This window comes from Anolis carolinensis, chromosome 2 (assembly GCF_035594765.1).
Source record: "Anolis carolinensis isolate JA03-04 chromosome 2, rAnoCar3.1.pri, whole genome shotgun sequence".
Classification (NCBI taxonomy): domain Eukaryota; kingdom Metazoa; phylum Chordata; class Lepidosauria; order Squamata; family Dactyloidae; genus Anolis; species Anolis carolinensis.
Window position 1 is genome coordinate 88,042,297 of NC_085842.1, and position 15,709 is coordinate 88,058,005.

The 15,709-nt window shown below is 43.2% G+C and overlaps 1 protein-coding gene across 4 annotated transcripts in view; it reads right to left on the reverse strand.

The window, feature by feature from the left end:
* The window catches only part of pdlim7 (PDZ and LIM domain 7), a 55,091-nt gene that overhangs the window by 9,302 nt on the left and 30,080 nt on the right, over window positions 1-15,709 (reverse strand). Inside the window, exons 3-9 of one of the 4 annotated variants that reach the window (XM_016991550.2) lie at window positions 12,371-12,522; window positions 10,018-10,048; window positions 8,416-8,588; window positions 5,293-5,376; window positions 3,952-4,106; window positions 3,384-3,420; window positions 1,501-3,069 (exon numbers count right to left, since the gene is read on the reverse strand). In XM_016991550.2, the coding sequence (XP_016847039.2) occupies window positions 2,973-3,069; window positions 3,384-3,420; window positions 3,952-4,106; window positions 5,293-5,376; window positions 8,416-8,588; window positions 10,018-10,048; window positions 12,371-12,522 (729 nt within the window). In that variant the 3' untranslated portion in view covers window positions 1,501-2,972. Of the gene's footprint in view, window positions 1-1,500; window positions 3,070-3,383; window positions 3,421-3,951; window positions 4,107-5,292; window positions 5,377-8,415; window positions 8,589-10,017; window positions 10,049-12,370; window positions 12,523-15,709 lie in introns of those variants that run through there. The other 3 variants (XM_016991551.2, XM_016991549.2, XM_062970175.1) reach the window with 3 other exon arrangements.

Genomic DNA, 15,709 nt, shown 5'->3' on the forward strand with positions numbered 1-15,709 from the left:
GTACGAAACTGTTCGGTGAGCAATTGTATGTCTATGTGTTTACCATGTTGGGGAATAAGGTTGTATATATGTCACACTGGGGAAAACCCTGAGATTTCTCTTCTTACTAGACATGTGTTCTCAGGGTGGAGAATTTTTTTTTTAAAAAAAGAATGAAAATATGGGGAAGTTTTTATTCCCACAGAGAGCCACCTTTGTGTAGAAGTGTGAGCGCTGGACTATGATTCTGCAGACCAGGGTCTGAATCCCTGCTAAGCCTTGGAAACCTACTGGGTGACCTGCACAAGTTGCATTCTCTCAGCCTCAAAGGAAGGCAAAGGCAAACCCTCTTTGAACAAAGCTTGCTTAGAAATCTCTCTGATAGGTTTGCCTTAGGTTAGTGATAATCAGAAACAACCTGAAGGCACATACCAAAAAACCAACAAATTTATTCCCGCAAGGTAACTCCCTCCTGCCATGAGAAATAGTATAGCTCAGCAAGATTTGTACTATGCAGTCTTTCAAGGCAGAGAGAGGCAACTGCTTAACTACAGAGACCACGAAGCAGCAGCTTTATTGACAAATGAGGAATTGATGCTTTTGTGGTTGTGTTAGCTGCCTTCAAATTGACTTCGACTTGTGACAACTCAAGAGTGAGAAACCTCCAAGTCATCCTATTCTCAACAGCCCGGCTCAGGTCTTGCAGACTCAGTCCAAGACTTCCTTGATTGAATCTATTCACCTGGAATGGGATCTTCCTCTTTTTCTACTGCCTGCTAGCTTACCAAACATTATTATCTTTTCTAGTATATGTTGTCGAAGGCTTTCATGGCCAGAATCACTGGGTTGCTGTGAGTTTTCCAGGCTGTATGACCATGTTTCAGAGGCATTCTCTCCTGGCATTTCAGCCACATCTATGGCAGGCATCCTCAGAGGTTGTGAGGTCTAGTATGGCTTATCTTTCTAGGATGGTTTATCTTCTCATAATATGTCCAAATTACAACAGCTTCAGCATAGTTATCTTGGTTTCTAGTGAAATTCAGGCCTGATTTGCACCAGGGCCCATGTATTTGTCTGTTTAGCAACACCCCGCCCCAATAAACCTCTGCTGTGCATCCCTACTCAGCCACCCAAGTCTACGATACAGTCAAGGCAATCTGCTAACAATATAGTCGATATGCATTCTGTGGCAAGAGTAGAAGGGTAACTCCTGATAGGCTCTATCACCACCACTACCACCATGTTCCTTGCCCATTATGGATTGCTAGCAACCTGATATGAGAAGCGCAGGACCCCCCACGATTATATGGCAGAAATAACACACAGAGAAAAGAGAGGACAGTGAATAGGGTTCCACGCACAAAAGAAGACCAGAATACCAGCGAACCATGACATTTATGATGATAAATGCTGTTGAGGTGTCTTGTAAATGATGGCAGAGAGGCCTACTCTATGGAACAATTCTGTCCACACAATGCAATTCTGCCCACCAAAGCAACATAATAAAGAGTCAGAAAGCAGTTAAGAGAACAGGAACATTTATTGTTACTTCTTTTATTACAAAACAGAAGACAGTAAGCCAGCCTTCCACCAGACGGGTAACTTTTGGCTGAATAGTGGTTCCAGGCATTTTGGAGGCGGTGGATTACAGCAATCTACAGATAACAGCTGAATTCTGTGTTGTGCATGTAGTCAAAACAATGACAAAAACTTTTTTAGAGAAAGGGACCATGATATCTTCCATGTGCTGGGCTAATTGTCCTATGAGGCATGAAAAATGCTCTAGAGGTAAAGCCCCATCTCCAAGGAGTCTCCTCCAATCCAGAATTAATATCTATCTATTAGTGTAACTGAATTCAGAACTAGCCTTTTACAAAACTAAGGCACACTAGTGTTATTCACGCGTAAGGACAAGTCTGACCAGATAGAGATAGAGATAGATATATTGCTTATACCACTGGTTCCCAATCTTTGGTCCTCCAGGTATTTTGGAATTCTACTCCCAGACTTCCTGATAGTTTACTAAGCTGATGAGGCTTTCTGGGAGCTGAAGTCTCAAACGCCTGGAGGATCAAAGATTGGTAACCACTGGCGTACACATTATTGTAATTTACAAGATCATTTTGCAAGTTCTGGTTATTTTTCAGCCCTCTTAGAGAAAAATGGCTGCAGGGACAAACAGAGAAAAAACAAATTTTCACGGGACAGAAGGAAAGAAGAGAGGCAAGGCCACTTAGATTATTAACTGCTTTCAAAGAGACAGAAGAGACTGTTAAGAAGAAGAAGAACTTTCATTCACTCTGGCTCTTTCACCTGCTGTTAATAAGCTGTACCAACCATGGCACTGGGATACTGAGAAAAACCCAAGTTTAGAAAAGACACAAAGAAAAAGCCATGCAGTGCAAGAAGGGTTTATTTCCAGCCAGATGCAAAGTCGTGGCTGGAAAAGGCTCCTCTTTCTTTGAAATGCTCAGTCAGGAAGGGAAACATTGGCAGCTCATGAAACACAGCAAGCACCATCAATCCAAAGGAAGGACAGTAAGCCTCTGTGCAATAGCAGCTTACTTTGGGAGAACCTCCTCAGTGAAATATGAGGATCAGGGTGCACAGAGCTCTCTGTGGCCAGTTTTTGTTTATTCAGAGAACAAATAAATAACAAAAGTGGCTTCCAAGTGCCAGAGCATCTCCAGAGGTGGGGAATCCCATTTTCCCACCCAACGAGAGTACGAAGTGCTTTCTCAAATAAGACTAGAGGTTGTGGCATTAAATGCAAAGTGAGAGGCTATTCAGTAATACCCTTCCACTCCCAAGTTATTCCCCATCCCACCACACACAGGCCAGTAACTCCTTCACAAGGAGTTGCTGTAGATTTCTAAGTTTTTAAAAGTTTCATTTCAATAGTTAGACTGAATCAGACACTCTGCACCCTTCCCCATCACATGTAACAGAGAAGGGTGGAATCAGAAAAGCAAGACAGGGTTGTCCTAGGCTGCTTAGGAGAGCACATTCAGAGAGGTAGCCGATCGCTGGTGGTGCCAGTCACGCAGACGAGTGTAACGGGGGCTCTGAAGCTCTGTAACAAACTTTTCTCTGGAAAAGAAGAAGGAGGAAAACAAAGGAACAGGCAGAGGGAAAGGCAAAGTTTGAGGGAAAGAAAGATAAACAGGGAGGCACTTCATGCACTCCTCAAATTACTGAACAGCAGAACATAAGAAAACCAGATGAAGCTTTCATCCCCTCCACCACAGCAAACAGAAAGGCTATACTAGCCCTGGTAAGGGACAAGTGGCTCTGCAGGCAGAGACTTCATGTTTAATCTCCAGCAGCTGCAGAGTAGAAAGTGGAGGCAAAAGTCCACTCTTCTAGCCCTAAGCAAAACTGGGGGTGGGGTGGGGGCATATTACCTGGCTTTCTTGACATGCTCATCATCTGGGTCTTGCACTGGCAGCAGCAGAGGGAAAGGAAAGAGAGACAGTATCATGCCCTGAGCCAGCTAAGCCATTTTAAAGGTTTCTGAGCAGAGAATAGGAAAGGAAATTCTGCAGAAAATAAGAACATTCCCCAGAGGATAAAGGGACTGGGCATCCAACATTATGCGAGGGAAGCAGTATGAGGTGCTTGCTGATCTCTTATAGCAGCAGCACATAGACAGACTGAATGAGGCCAATGAAGTTGGGGAGGAGGGGGGAGAGAGAAAGAGGCACAAACACATGCTCCTAGTTATGGCTGCAGGACAATCTGGATGCAGAGCCTTCAAAAGTGGCCATTACCAACTGGCCAGGGTACAAAATACACGTGGACAAGGGCCAGAGTCACTCTAACAGCTCAGGCATCACTGCAATATCTCTCTGAAGTAGATGGTATTGAATACCTGTCACTTCCTGCAGCTTCACTGGCTAGGTTTAGCCAGAGATAGGAACAAAGTAAAATAAAGCACCCACCAAACCAGTCCCCCAAGAAGGAGGAACTTACTGAATTCTGTGCCTGTGAGATTGGCCAGGATACGGAAGGAGCGGGACTGGGTAGTGCCAGTCCGTGGTCGCCAGTCCTCTGTGTCCTCAATAAGTCTCTTTTTGCTGGAGTCACTGGGAAGGAAGGCTGGCAGGCTAATCAGCCGGAGAGAGTGCCTACGAACAGACAAGGGCACTCAGCCAGGGCTGTACTAGAAAGAGCGGCTGCCAGGCATGCATGACACATACAAACTGTATCAAGCCAAAAGCCTGAGATGTCAGTGCCTGCACAAATCAGGACAGGGCCATGGTTTCATAATTCTAAAGATCAGAATGAATAAGCACAACTAAGTAACCTGCCCTGCAGAGGCAGTGAACAGATCCTAAAATTCTGTCTGGAGCTAAATTAGTTCTTTAGATAACAGATCCCAGAGACTAGCATGGCCACTGGCCATGAGGGCTCAGTAATTCTGGGACTTACAGTCCTAAGAAATCATATTGAAACACTTTAAAAGACACACATTACAAAACACCTATTTTTGCAAGTTTTAAGAGTACACACTCCATCAACTGTGGTTAACTACATAGTTCCTTATATTGATAAACAAACATATTTTGGTGTTTGTTTTTTGGAGAATGGGGATAACATATTAAGTTCAATCTCTGGCACCTGAAGCAAAAAACATAGGAAATATCTCCGGCAACTCAAGCCACTAAAGTGCAAGCATAAAAGGCTGAGCTAAACTAAAAAGTTCCTGTAAATCTATGGTGGCCATATCAATAAATCCAAAAAGCTCAAGGGAAAGGTAAAAGGCATGGTGCAGTTACTGGGTGTTAGACGACCAACCCCAATACAGCATGGTCAATGGTAGAGGCTGATGGGAAGTATAGCTGAGCAAGACTTGGAGGGCCACATTTTAACTCCTTATGGTATAAAATAAAAGAATTTGCCCAATATCTGATATCTGAAACTAGACAGCCTTCGGCCACTGAATATCCCTTTAGTAAATGTAACTAACAGTTACAAAAAGTGGGTACTGAGCTTGGAAAAGTTTTCTTTTAGGGCTCGAACTTCCAGAATCCCCTAGCCAACAGAACTAATGAATGAGAGATTCTACAGAATCACATTGGAGGACTTAGAGAGGCCCATAAATGATTTGGGGGAGGGGGCATATTTTTGGGGTCGTAAGTAAAACTGTGAATATTAATTCCATGGATAAGGGAGTCTTACTGTAGCCAAACAAGAAAGGAAGAGATATTCACAGGAAACCATGGTACAGCAGTAGAGGCAAGTCATGCAAGAAACACAGCCCAGACTCCCTGAATGTTGCTACCCCATCCTCCGCCCCCTCCAAAGTCTTACTGGTCTTCCAGGTAGTAATCTCCATAATCAGGCACAGGGTTGCTTTGGGGTGGAGCCTTCACCTCAGGGGGATGAGCATCAACCCTGAGCCCAGGGACAGCAGGAGAATTAGAGAAAAGAAGAATACAGGTCAAATAAGAAATGCCATCCCCTTTCACAGGACAACACAGATGAAAGTTGACATCTTGGCTGCTGCTCACAGGAAAAGTTACTGGAGGTGGTGGCGGCAGTAGCAGCTTGACTGTGCCGTGAAGACGACAAACCACACAGCCAAATTTAGCACCACTTCCTCTCCCTTATCTAGGTCAGGCAGTTACAGCTATAGAGCTCATGACTGTATCCATATCAGACTATCCCGCTCCAGAGGAAGTGCCTGAAAACTCCCTCAAACCAAACATGCAACAACCCTCAGCCTCAGGGCAGCAACCATGTCCCAACCAGTTTCTTCCCATGAATACTTAGGCCTTTTCACCCCAGACTAGCTACCAGGGAATATAAGCATGCCGTCATTCAGATGAGACACCTGGCACAACCCAGAAGTGAGTCTACCCAAGAGGAAAAGAATAAGGTGTCCTTCTTATCATGGGAAAGAAAGAGACCTCTGCACCCAAGTCCATTACTGGCCTTGAAATAGCCTTGTCTTCTCCTTCCCTCCTCCTACACACAGGCACATATGGGTTTTTGAGGGAATAGGGGAAATATTCTCACCCCTTTCAACTACAGTTATTCCCCAGGTGGGGTAAGATAGGAAGTGAGAAATCAGTAAAGTCAGAAGCATGGCAGGGAATTAGAAGATTTTTCCAGGTGTCAACAGGATTTACAACATGCAAGCAACTACTACTAAGACAAGTTACAGACCAGCCAAAAAGCGTACTGACTTGTCAGGTTTCTGCACCTGAGAAAGAGAGAGAAAAGAAGGGAAGAGAAAAAGAGAGAGAGACAGGAAAGACAATGACAAGTTAGAGCCATAAGGCAATGATATCGATTTTTCCATTTTCCACAGTCAACCATCCATAGTCCCCAACTTGTGACTTTCAGATTGCTGCATAACAATCTCCACTACTCCCAGCTATTTCAGTCATGTCATGCTGATCATGGATGATAGGAGATTTAGTTAAAACACGTTTGGAAGATGTTAGTGGACACAAGCTAGAAAAACACTTTAAAATGCCTAAAATTCAAATATTTAAAGCAGTCGTTCTCAACCTGTGGGTCCTCAGCTGTTTTGGACTACAACTTCCAGAAATCTCAGCCAGCTGTTAGAATTTCTGTGAGTTGAAGGCCAAAACATCTGGGGATCCACAGGTTGAGAAACAATGGTCTCAAGTATTCACAGGTACATTTCAAGGCTTCAGTGAGCCTCTGTTGAAAAAGAGAGAGAGAAATGCCCAAATGAAGCAATCCCTTACTCCAAAGAGTTCCTGTTTGCTTACATCCAATCCCCATTCTCTAAAAATCTACAAATAGACTCCAGGCAGAGATTTTCACAATTCTCAGTGATTATCAGACAACTAAGCACCATCATTATTTCTGCTGACATGTAGACTATGTCCTATGTCCATTAGTCTGAGATTTCTAGCTGACAAGAAGATCTAGTGCAGATCAACAACAGGCATAGTACAGAGTTTGGGAAGGTAGCAAGAAGATTTCAAGAATAGTAGACTGAAAAAGTAACTTCCCCATACTCTGGCATAGCACACATATGGGTGTATGTGTGTCAGAGTTGTCCTGGAGTTCACCTAGCACAGCACAAGCCTGAAGAGAAGCTGCCAATGTCACCTCAACACACCACATGAAAGGAGTCACCCAAAGCAGAGCTATTTTCAGCAGCATCTAAAAGCCTAAAAAAACTTCCACCCACTCGCATGCAGTCAAGCATTCGGGGCAGATTTTCAGCCACAAGAAGCCCATCTTGGCAGCGAAAGAGCTGATCAGGCCTGTCCATTAGAAAGCCAGTACATTAAACTAAAGCAAGGCTGCCTACCCACACCTCATTCCCCAAGCACAGTGGTTCTCAACCTGTGGGTCCCCAGGTGTTTTGGCCTACAACTCCCAGAGATCCCAGCCAGTTTACCAGCCATTAGGATTTCTGGGAGTTGAAGACCAAAACATCTGAGGAACCACAGGTTGAGAACCACTGCTCTAGCACAAAAGAGGGTCTCTAAGTCACTAAGAAGGCATGCAGCGTAGGCAACATTTCCTGCCTGTATGGCTCAGGGCAAGATGATAAAAGATAATGTACTAGGCTTCCTTGACTGGGCATCATTCCCTTTTCATACCCTTATGGTCCCATTTTGTTGAAATATTGCAGAGACAATATTTGGTGAATCCAGAAATTTGTTAAACAAAGGTTTGAAGGCATCCCCATGATGGCTCCTCTCTCTACATACAACTGCGGGGAGGGGGGGGGGGCTAAAATTAAAACAAAAGCTAAGGATGACAGCTTTGGAAACAACCTCCCACCCAAAAAACCCATAAAAAGCCTGGAGTGGGTAGAAAAGACATGAACAGCCTTGGAATCTGACCCAAAGAGATGTTGGGATTTGAGGTCTGCCATTCAGCATCTCACCTGCTTGGATAGGTCCTGAGAAGAACTGAGCAAGAGGTTCTGTCTTCCAGTTTAGGGTAGCTAACTATATTGTAGCTTGCCACGCAGGACAGGAAGGTGGAGAAATGTACACTGGGAAACTACACTCTTCTAATCCTCATACCAATCCCCAAGTAGAAAACACAAAACACAGAGGTGGAAGTCCTGGGATGTGCCACCATATTCTCAACTGCTTATGAAAGACATTTAAAATAAGTGAAACCTGGTAATATATCAGCTGCTAATGACTTTGCTTTCAATCAGGCATTCAGGAGCAAACATCACATCCAATATGGCCTTTGTTGGATGTAAGCACTGCAATATTAACTGCAGCCATCAGAGGTCACTGCAACACCAGATGTTTTAATATGGCCACACATTTGGCTGTGAAGGGGTGTGCCACCCACACCCACCCATGGAAAAGACACATGTTCAGACACACAAGTAGCATGAGATGGTGTTCTGCAGTGAGATCATCCCAGCCCACCTCACCCTCACCCATCACAGTCCAGCGTCCTAGAAGTCCAGCAACATACCCATTGTGCTGTGTGGTGCAGACAGATGCAGAGGGTGTGTACAGCACAGGTTTCGTCACTGGCCCAGACTGACAGTTTGGAGCAGAGATAACTCCAAAGGGCCGGGCCGTTTTGTTGAGGGCAGAACTGGGAGCGAAGTTATACTTCGGGGGTTCAGAGGAAGGAAGTGCATCCTGAGCGGAAAACAAAAACACACAACACGCAAGCTGACGCAGCAGGCGGCATGCAAGAGCATCAGGCTACCAGGGGATGACATTGTGTCCTAGAGAGAAGCCAGGCTACTTTTAAAACAATTTTTTGAGCTTGAAGGCAAGAAGTGTTCTTTTATTTGTCAAAGCAACAGCCACAACCATCAACGCCCCTGACTGGCAGGAGGCAAGACTTATGCTAATGTCTTGGATGTGTGCCCCATGCCTACTACAGAGGCATGTCTTTCTGTCATCCCTTGTTCAACACCATCCATTTGCAAAGTGAAAGTGCACTAGAACTGACCCAGGAGTTTCTCTGGAGAATGGTGGGGGTTTCAGAAAGGACATGTCTTGCCTCCCTTCCAGCCTTGAAAGAAGGGCAGGCAGTACAGTTTACATGCTGTGCCACTGTGCAGCAAAACCCATGCATTTCCCTTCCTGGCCCACTCGATGCCACGACTAACTGCCATCATCCACTGAACAAACTGAGCAGCAGGGGTACTCCCCAACCAAACCCAAACGAAATGTTGAGGAAGCCCTTCTTCCCCACAGTCTTGAACCAGATCAGGTGGATGGAATTTCTTTGCTCCCTTTGCAAGGCAGGATGAGTACTTACAGATCGGGCAGGGAAAATGGAAGATGATGATTATTATTATTATTATCAACTTTATTTATACCCCATCTTTCTCTCCTCACTCAAGGTGGCTAACAACCACACACTTTCATCAATATGCTTCTCTACTAAGGACAAGATCATCTCCAGCTTGCTGTGGATCAGGACAACTATATTTCTTACTCTGACCCCTATTTGAAGCTCCTGTTTTCTAGGCAGCCTGTGGCACAATCTAGTGGATGGGCCACCCACAAGGAATAAAGGTGCCAGAGATTTTAAAGGGGAGGCAGCCCTTTTGTTCTAATCCAGAACAAGAGAAACAGCATTCCCAGGCTGAAATGAACGGTGCATAGATAGCTCTAAAGGTCTGCAATAAGACAGGATGCCAACAAATGCAAAAATTAAGGAAAGTGCTGGGTGACTAGGAAATTACCATTTGAAAACTACAATCATATCAACAAGTTTGAAGTTGTACATTATTTATCTGGTTAACTGAATAGGAATGTCTGCCCCAGGCTTAAAAGAAAACTCACATTAAGCCTTTGAAGCCTAAAGCAGATATGCCTGTTATTCCTTTTTGTTCTGAAGAGGCAGCATTACTGGTATTAAAATATCCCTCTGAACAAGGCAGATGCTACCTAAAGTGAATTGGATAAGTTTTCTGTATACTGTGATCCTCCTTTTTGCATTGAACAGTAAAAGAGTGGATCAAGGGAATAGTCTTCCCCAGCAATGTTTCAGGGCTACTACCCAGTTATATCACTGAGAAAATGAATACCAACAAAGAAGAGGAACACGTACCTTTTGAGGTTTGCCCAGGAGGTTCTGGATTCTGCAAAATAAAAGCTGCTGTTAGCCAAAGGCAGGAACTGTTCTGCTACCTAGCCCCAGGGAGAGATTTCTGCAAGTCAGATACTTGGTGCAAGGGATCTCTGCAAGGGTAGGCAGAAACAATTCTTGTGTAAAAGACCTAGAGCAACTCCAAGTGAGCAGCCTGGTCCCTTTCACACTGTAAGGAATCAAGAAAGTAGCAGAGGATACTTTTAGCACAGGTGTGAAAAGCCTTTTGCCCTCCAGATGTTGTTGAACTGAAACTTTTAGTATGCCTCATCACTGGCTATACCGACTAACACAAATGGGAGTTGCAGTTTAGCAATATCATTCTAGAACAGGGGTTCTCAAACCTTTTCAGTCCCTGAGTCCTTTTTAAAGCAAAGATTTCTCATGGAGACCCAAGAAATGTTTATATATTATATTATATATAATGCATATATATTAGGCATGGGCAAACATGATTTAAAGAACTCTCTGGCGCAAACTGTTCTTATTCCAACATTCTCCTTGTTCTTAAATTACACTATTTGCTTGTATGTCCAATAATTCTCCTGGTCTTCAGATCATTCTCTGGCAGACAGTCAGTCCTCAGTCTCACTAATTTTATAGCACTATGATGTCCACTTTAAATGGCATGGCTCCATCCTATATGGGATCCTGGGAACTATTCTTTGGGAAGGCATTAAAGGAACTCTGGCTGAGAATCCTAAATAGCCCTCTCTCAACGACAAACTCCAGGATCCCATAGGATGCAGCCATGGAAGTTAAAGTGGAGTCACAGTATTATAACTGTGTACTAGAGGAAAGGGTTTTGAGTTTGCCTTTTGCAGAGTGAAGAAGCAAATAAAGTGGCATTGAGATAAAATTTGAATTGATCCAATACACAATTCTCACTTTGCTTTGAGTACAAGGCATGCACAGGAATATTTATATTAGATCCTTCTAAAAGGTTCTCCTCCACCCACCCCATAAGAGTTCATTCCTTTTAGAGCATGACAAAGTCACTGGATCCTGTGGTCACATAAAGTATATATGGCCTGTATTTTAGTCATCTATATTTAAGCCTCCAAGAGCAGCGATTCTCTTTTGAAAAGATGCACCCTGGGTAGTTTTATGGAACAAAAATTGGATCTTTTGTCACTTTGTTTCATTCTGAACGTGGTAGGCCCGTAGCAGGTCCAAGAGGTGGAAAATTGCCCCTGGACCTTACCTACCCTGCCTTGAAGTAATTTGGTGCCCAGCTGTTAAGGTATTTTAAGCTCAATATCAGCACTTGGAAATGGGGCTGGAATTCAAAGGCAATGAGTGCTGCTAATGTAGACAATCAGTGTAATGTACTCAAATGGCTGAGCACCAAACAAAGCATCTGCGTTGGTCGCTGTTTCCAAGACACGTTCAAAGAAGCCCAAGAGAGTGCATTGCATTAGTTCACAAAGGTTTTGTCGGAGATGTTTTTGCCAACCCAACTTATGGAGTTCTCATTTTGCACACATTTCCAGTTGTTTATAATGTCAAACAGACTTGGCTTGCTTCTACAATTCTATGGACACATTTCTACTTGTAACCCTCCTGCGTCTCCGCACCATTTCTCCTGTCCTTTAATGTGCTTAATTTTTTAAAACTCAATGAAAGAAGAAGTGGGGTAGCTATACGATGTCTTGTGATGTCCAGCATTTAACAGATCTTTATCTGGAAGCAATTGATGATTGGGGTATTAAATATTTTACCAAAAATAATCTAAGCAGCCTGATAATCACAAAAACAGTTGACAATTATGTGACAATCAAATCTCTCACCTCTTTATAAGTCTTTATTTTGGGGGGAATCTTCAGTTCTGGCCTGGAAATTTAAAACCTCTGGCTTAAATTGTCTACCTTAAGTTTCCTTGACTTTATTGTTACACAAGGTGGCAGTCTCTCTGGACTAAAATACGAAAGGATACGTAGATATGACATTAATCATACCTGGATATAAACTTGCAGCAAAGTAATGGAAGTTTTCTTTCTGTTAAATGGCAATGTGAAAAATAGTTAGCTTACTGCTCTATCAGGTTTTGAGACCGCTTTTGGATTATGACTTCCAGAATCTCTTAGGCAATACGGGTATAGACCATGCTAGCTGGGAGATTCTGGGAAGTGAGATAAAAAGGCAATTGTTCCAAGGTATTTACTCTTGTGCATTAAGTAGCTCCAAAGCTTGGGTCTGAGCCCAAAAAGGTCATTTTGGGCTGGGCCAACTCTTGCTCTTACAGAGCCTATCATGCTCCTAAAAGCACCACTAAAAGCATTCATCTCCTAAAGCCTCAATGACAATCACTTACCTGCTTAAGCTGAGGGAAAGCTTATCCCCACAGGCACGGATCTTGTTCTGTGCTTCAATGTGGGTCATAGTGCTGGTGCTCTCTCCATCAATGCTTAGCACCCAGTCACCTACTCCCACACCCGCCTGGGCTGCCTTACCTCCAGGCGTGAGCTGTAAAGGAAGGGAGGGAGAAGATGAGGATTCAGTTATACAGGTTAGTTCCCAACATGTAAAGACAAAGGTTGGCAAGCATTCCCTGCCCAGCGTTGCCTCTACGCTCAATGGAGCAAAATCAGGAGAAATGAAGTCACAAGGAGGTCAGTCTCCCACAATCCTGATATGATTCCTATATGGTCTGGTGATCTCAGTATTGGACAAGGACTGGGAAGAACTGAGTTCAAATCCAGTGCTGCATGCTGCCTTGAAGTCTTTGGAGAAAGCCTGGTTATAAAGATACATATACATATACAGAGCATACAATAAAGCTATGCATCTCAGGTGTGGTAACAGTAACTGGCCTGGATGTGAAAGACCCAGGCCCACGACCTGTTCAACCACAAAGTTCACTGGGTTCCCCTAACTGGGTGCCCCTGGGCAACATCTCTAACTTTGCAAGAAAGCTGTGAAGTCTCTGCCTGAATTCTTAGAATACAAACAAATTACAGGATTCCAAGAGCCAAAATATTCCAAAATTGTCCACATGAGTGGCTGAAATAATGACATCTTCGCTTTCTAATAATCACAAACTCTAACTCACACACAACATTATTAATATTAAGTATAAAATTATCTTCAAGTTATGTGTATGATGTATATGAAACAAATGACTTCATGTTTAGACTTGGGTCCCTTCTCCAAGATATATTTTATTTTTTATAAATATATATGTATTTATGTATGTATGTATGTGTGTGTGCAAGTATTCCAAAATCCAAAAAGAAATCCAAAATATGGAATATTTCTGATCCTAAGCACTTTGAATAAGGTATACTTAATCTTTTGACCCAAATCGGTATTTTAATATTATTGTGTATATTGACTTTTATGACTGTTTTTAATCATGTTGAAGTTTTACTGCTCAGTTTAATGTTTTATCTGATTTGTGCTGTCGTGTCTGGGCATGGCCCCATGTAAGCCGCCCCGAGTCCCTCCGGGGAGATGGGGCGGGATATAAGAATAAAATTATTATTATTATTATTATTATTATTATTATTATTATTATTATTATTATTATATACTTAACAAAAAAATGAGGTAGAACAAACTCTCCCTGTGTACAGCATCCCAACTGCTGTACACCAAAAGCTCACATGTTAGACTCCCCAAAGAATCTACTCACATTGAGCTCTGAATTTTTGCTTCAGTGATCAAGCATTCTTCTGGTAGGCTGAATGCAAATATGCCCCTATCATGTTGAAAGGAAGTTGGATTGGGGCCTATGTATTACACTAGCAGTCCCGCTCCAAAGATACATCAAAGAACCTAGGGTTAGGGGCGGGGGGCGGGCGGGGGAGCAGAGATATCTGAAGAATATATTCCCATTTTTATTTTTTTTAATCTTACATGTACTGCAGGCCTGACACCCTGCTAGATGTCCCTTCAAAAATGCAGGCTTCCCAGCCCACACAGCGGGTCTCCTCTGTTCTTCCAAGATAACTGATAGCACTTTAAGATGCACACTCTGAGAGCTCCTCTGAACCATCAAATCTACTCTCTGCAAATCTCATTTTCAAACAACACCTTTCTGGCCTTCCCTGAAGCTACTCCTGAAAGGTGTCAGGAGTAGCTTCTTTCATGGCAACTCATCTGATTGGTTGAACACACTAGCACATCACCCTTGGTTTCCCTGGCTGAGAATAAACAAGGATTAGAGATTCTGTTTTATTTTGGGCACCTGCTTTGGCCACCAGATGGTGCTGTATGCCAAATCTACCTAAACGACCAGTATCTATCTGAGTATTGAATGTGGATTAGTGTTGTCGAAGGCCGGAATCACAGGGTTGTTGTGTGTTTTCCAGGCTGTATAGCCATGATGATGATGATGATTATTATTATTATTATTACCCCACTTTTTTTCTCCACAAGGAGACTCAAAGTAGCTTAAATTAAAAACATTTCAATACAATTTAAAATCTTCAAATATACAAACATTAAAACATCAATGGTATCACAAAAATTCACAGTTTAAATCCATAAAAACATATTCAAAGTTTGAAACCACAGCACCCTTTGACCTGATCTTAAAACCTTCTTCCTTAAAAGTCTGCCTGAAGGTTCTAGCCTGGCGCTGGAAGGACAACAGGGAGGAGTTCCAGAGTTGAGGGGCAGCCACTGAGAAAGAAGGCACGCTTTCTCATTCCCACCAACCAAGATATGATGGAGATGGGATCAAGAGAAGGGCCTCTCCTGAATATCTCAGCACCCAGGCAGGTTCCTACACGGAGTTGCAGTCAGCCAATTAGCCTGGGTCTGAGCCGCCTAGGGCTTTAAAGGTCAAAACCAGCACTATGAATTGTGCCCGGAAACAAACTGGTAGCAGGCCAATTGAAGTTTCCAAGCACTCTTCAGTGACAACCCCACGTAGAACGTGTTACAGTAATCCAGACAAGATGTAACAAAGTCATATACAACTGTGGTCAAATCTGGCGACTCAAATTTTAATTGTGAAAAGGCCTTCCTGGCCACCGCAGATACCTGGGCCTCCAGGTTCAATGCTGAGTTCAGGAGGGCCCCCAAAATGCAGACCTGTGTCTTCAGGTGGAGTGTAACCCCATTCAGTACAGGCTGGATTCCTATTTCCAGCTGACCAGGAGCACCTTTCTTGTCTGGATTACGTTTCAGTTTGCCCTCATCCAGTCCATTACTGATGACAAACACTGGTTTAGGGTCAGGACAGCATCCTTGGTTTTAGGTGGGAAGTAGTAAAGTTGGGTGTAATCTGCATATAGCTGGCACCACACCCCAAAACTCCAGATGACCTCTCCCAGTGGTTTGTTAGTTCCCAAGTTACTAGCAAGATGGATTCTGTAGATTTGTTTTTAAATTGAATTTGTATGTAAGTCGGAACAGGTACATTTTAAAAGTGTAACTCCGGCCAAATATATATATCTTTTAGCTTTGGCTAGTATAGGGAAGGGTGAACACTCCTGTGGTGCTTGTTTTGCTGTTTGTGCCCCTGTTCAGAAGATTTCACCTCACTTTCTGACCCTGTGATAATTGCATTTTGAAAGAAATGGTTTGTTGTGGAAACAAGGTTTGATGATAAAGTTTCAGTGGCAACCCCCTTTCCCCATGATAACTCCTTCAGGAATGAATTTCCTTTCCAAGGGGTATATTTCTCTTACTTCCTGTTGTCTCA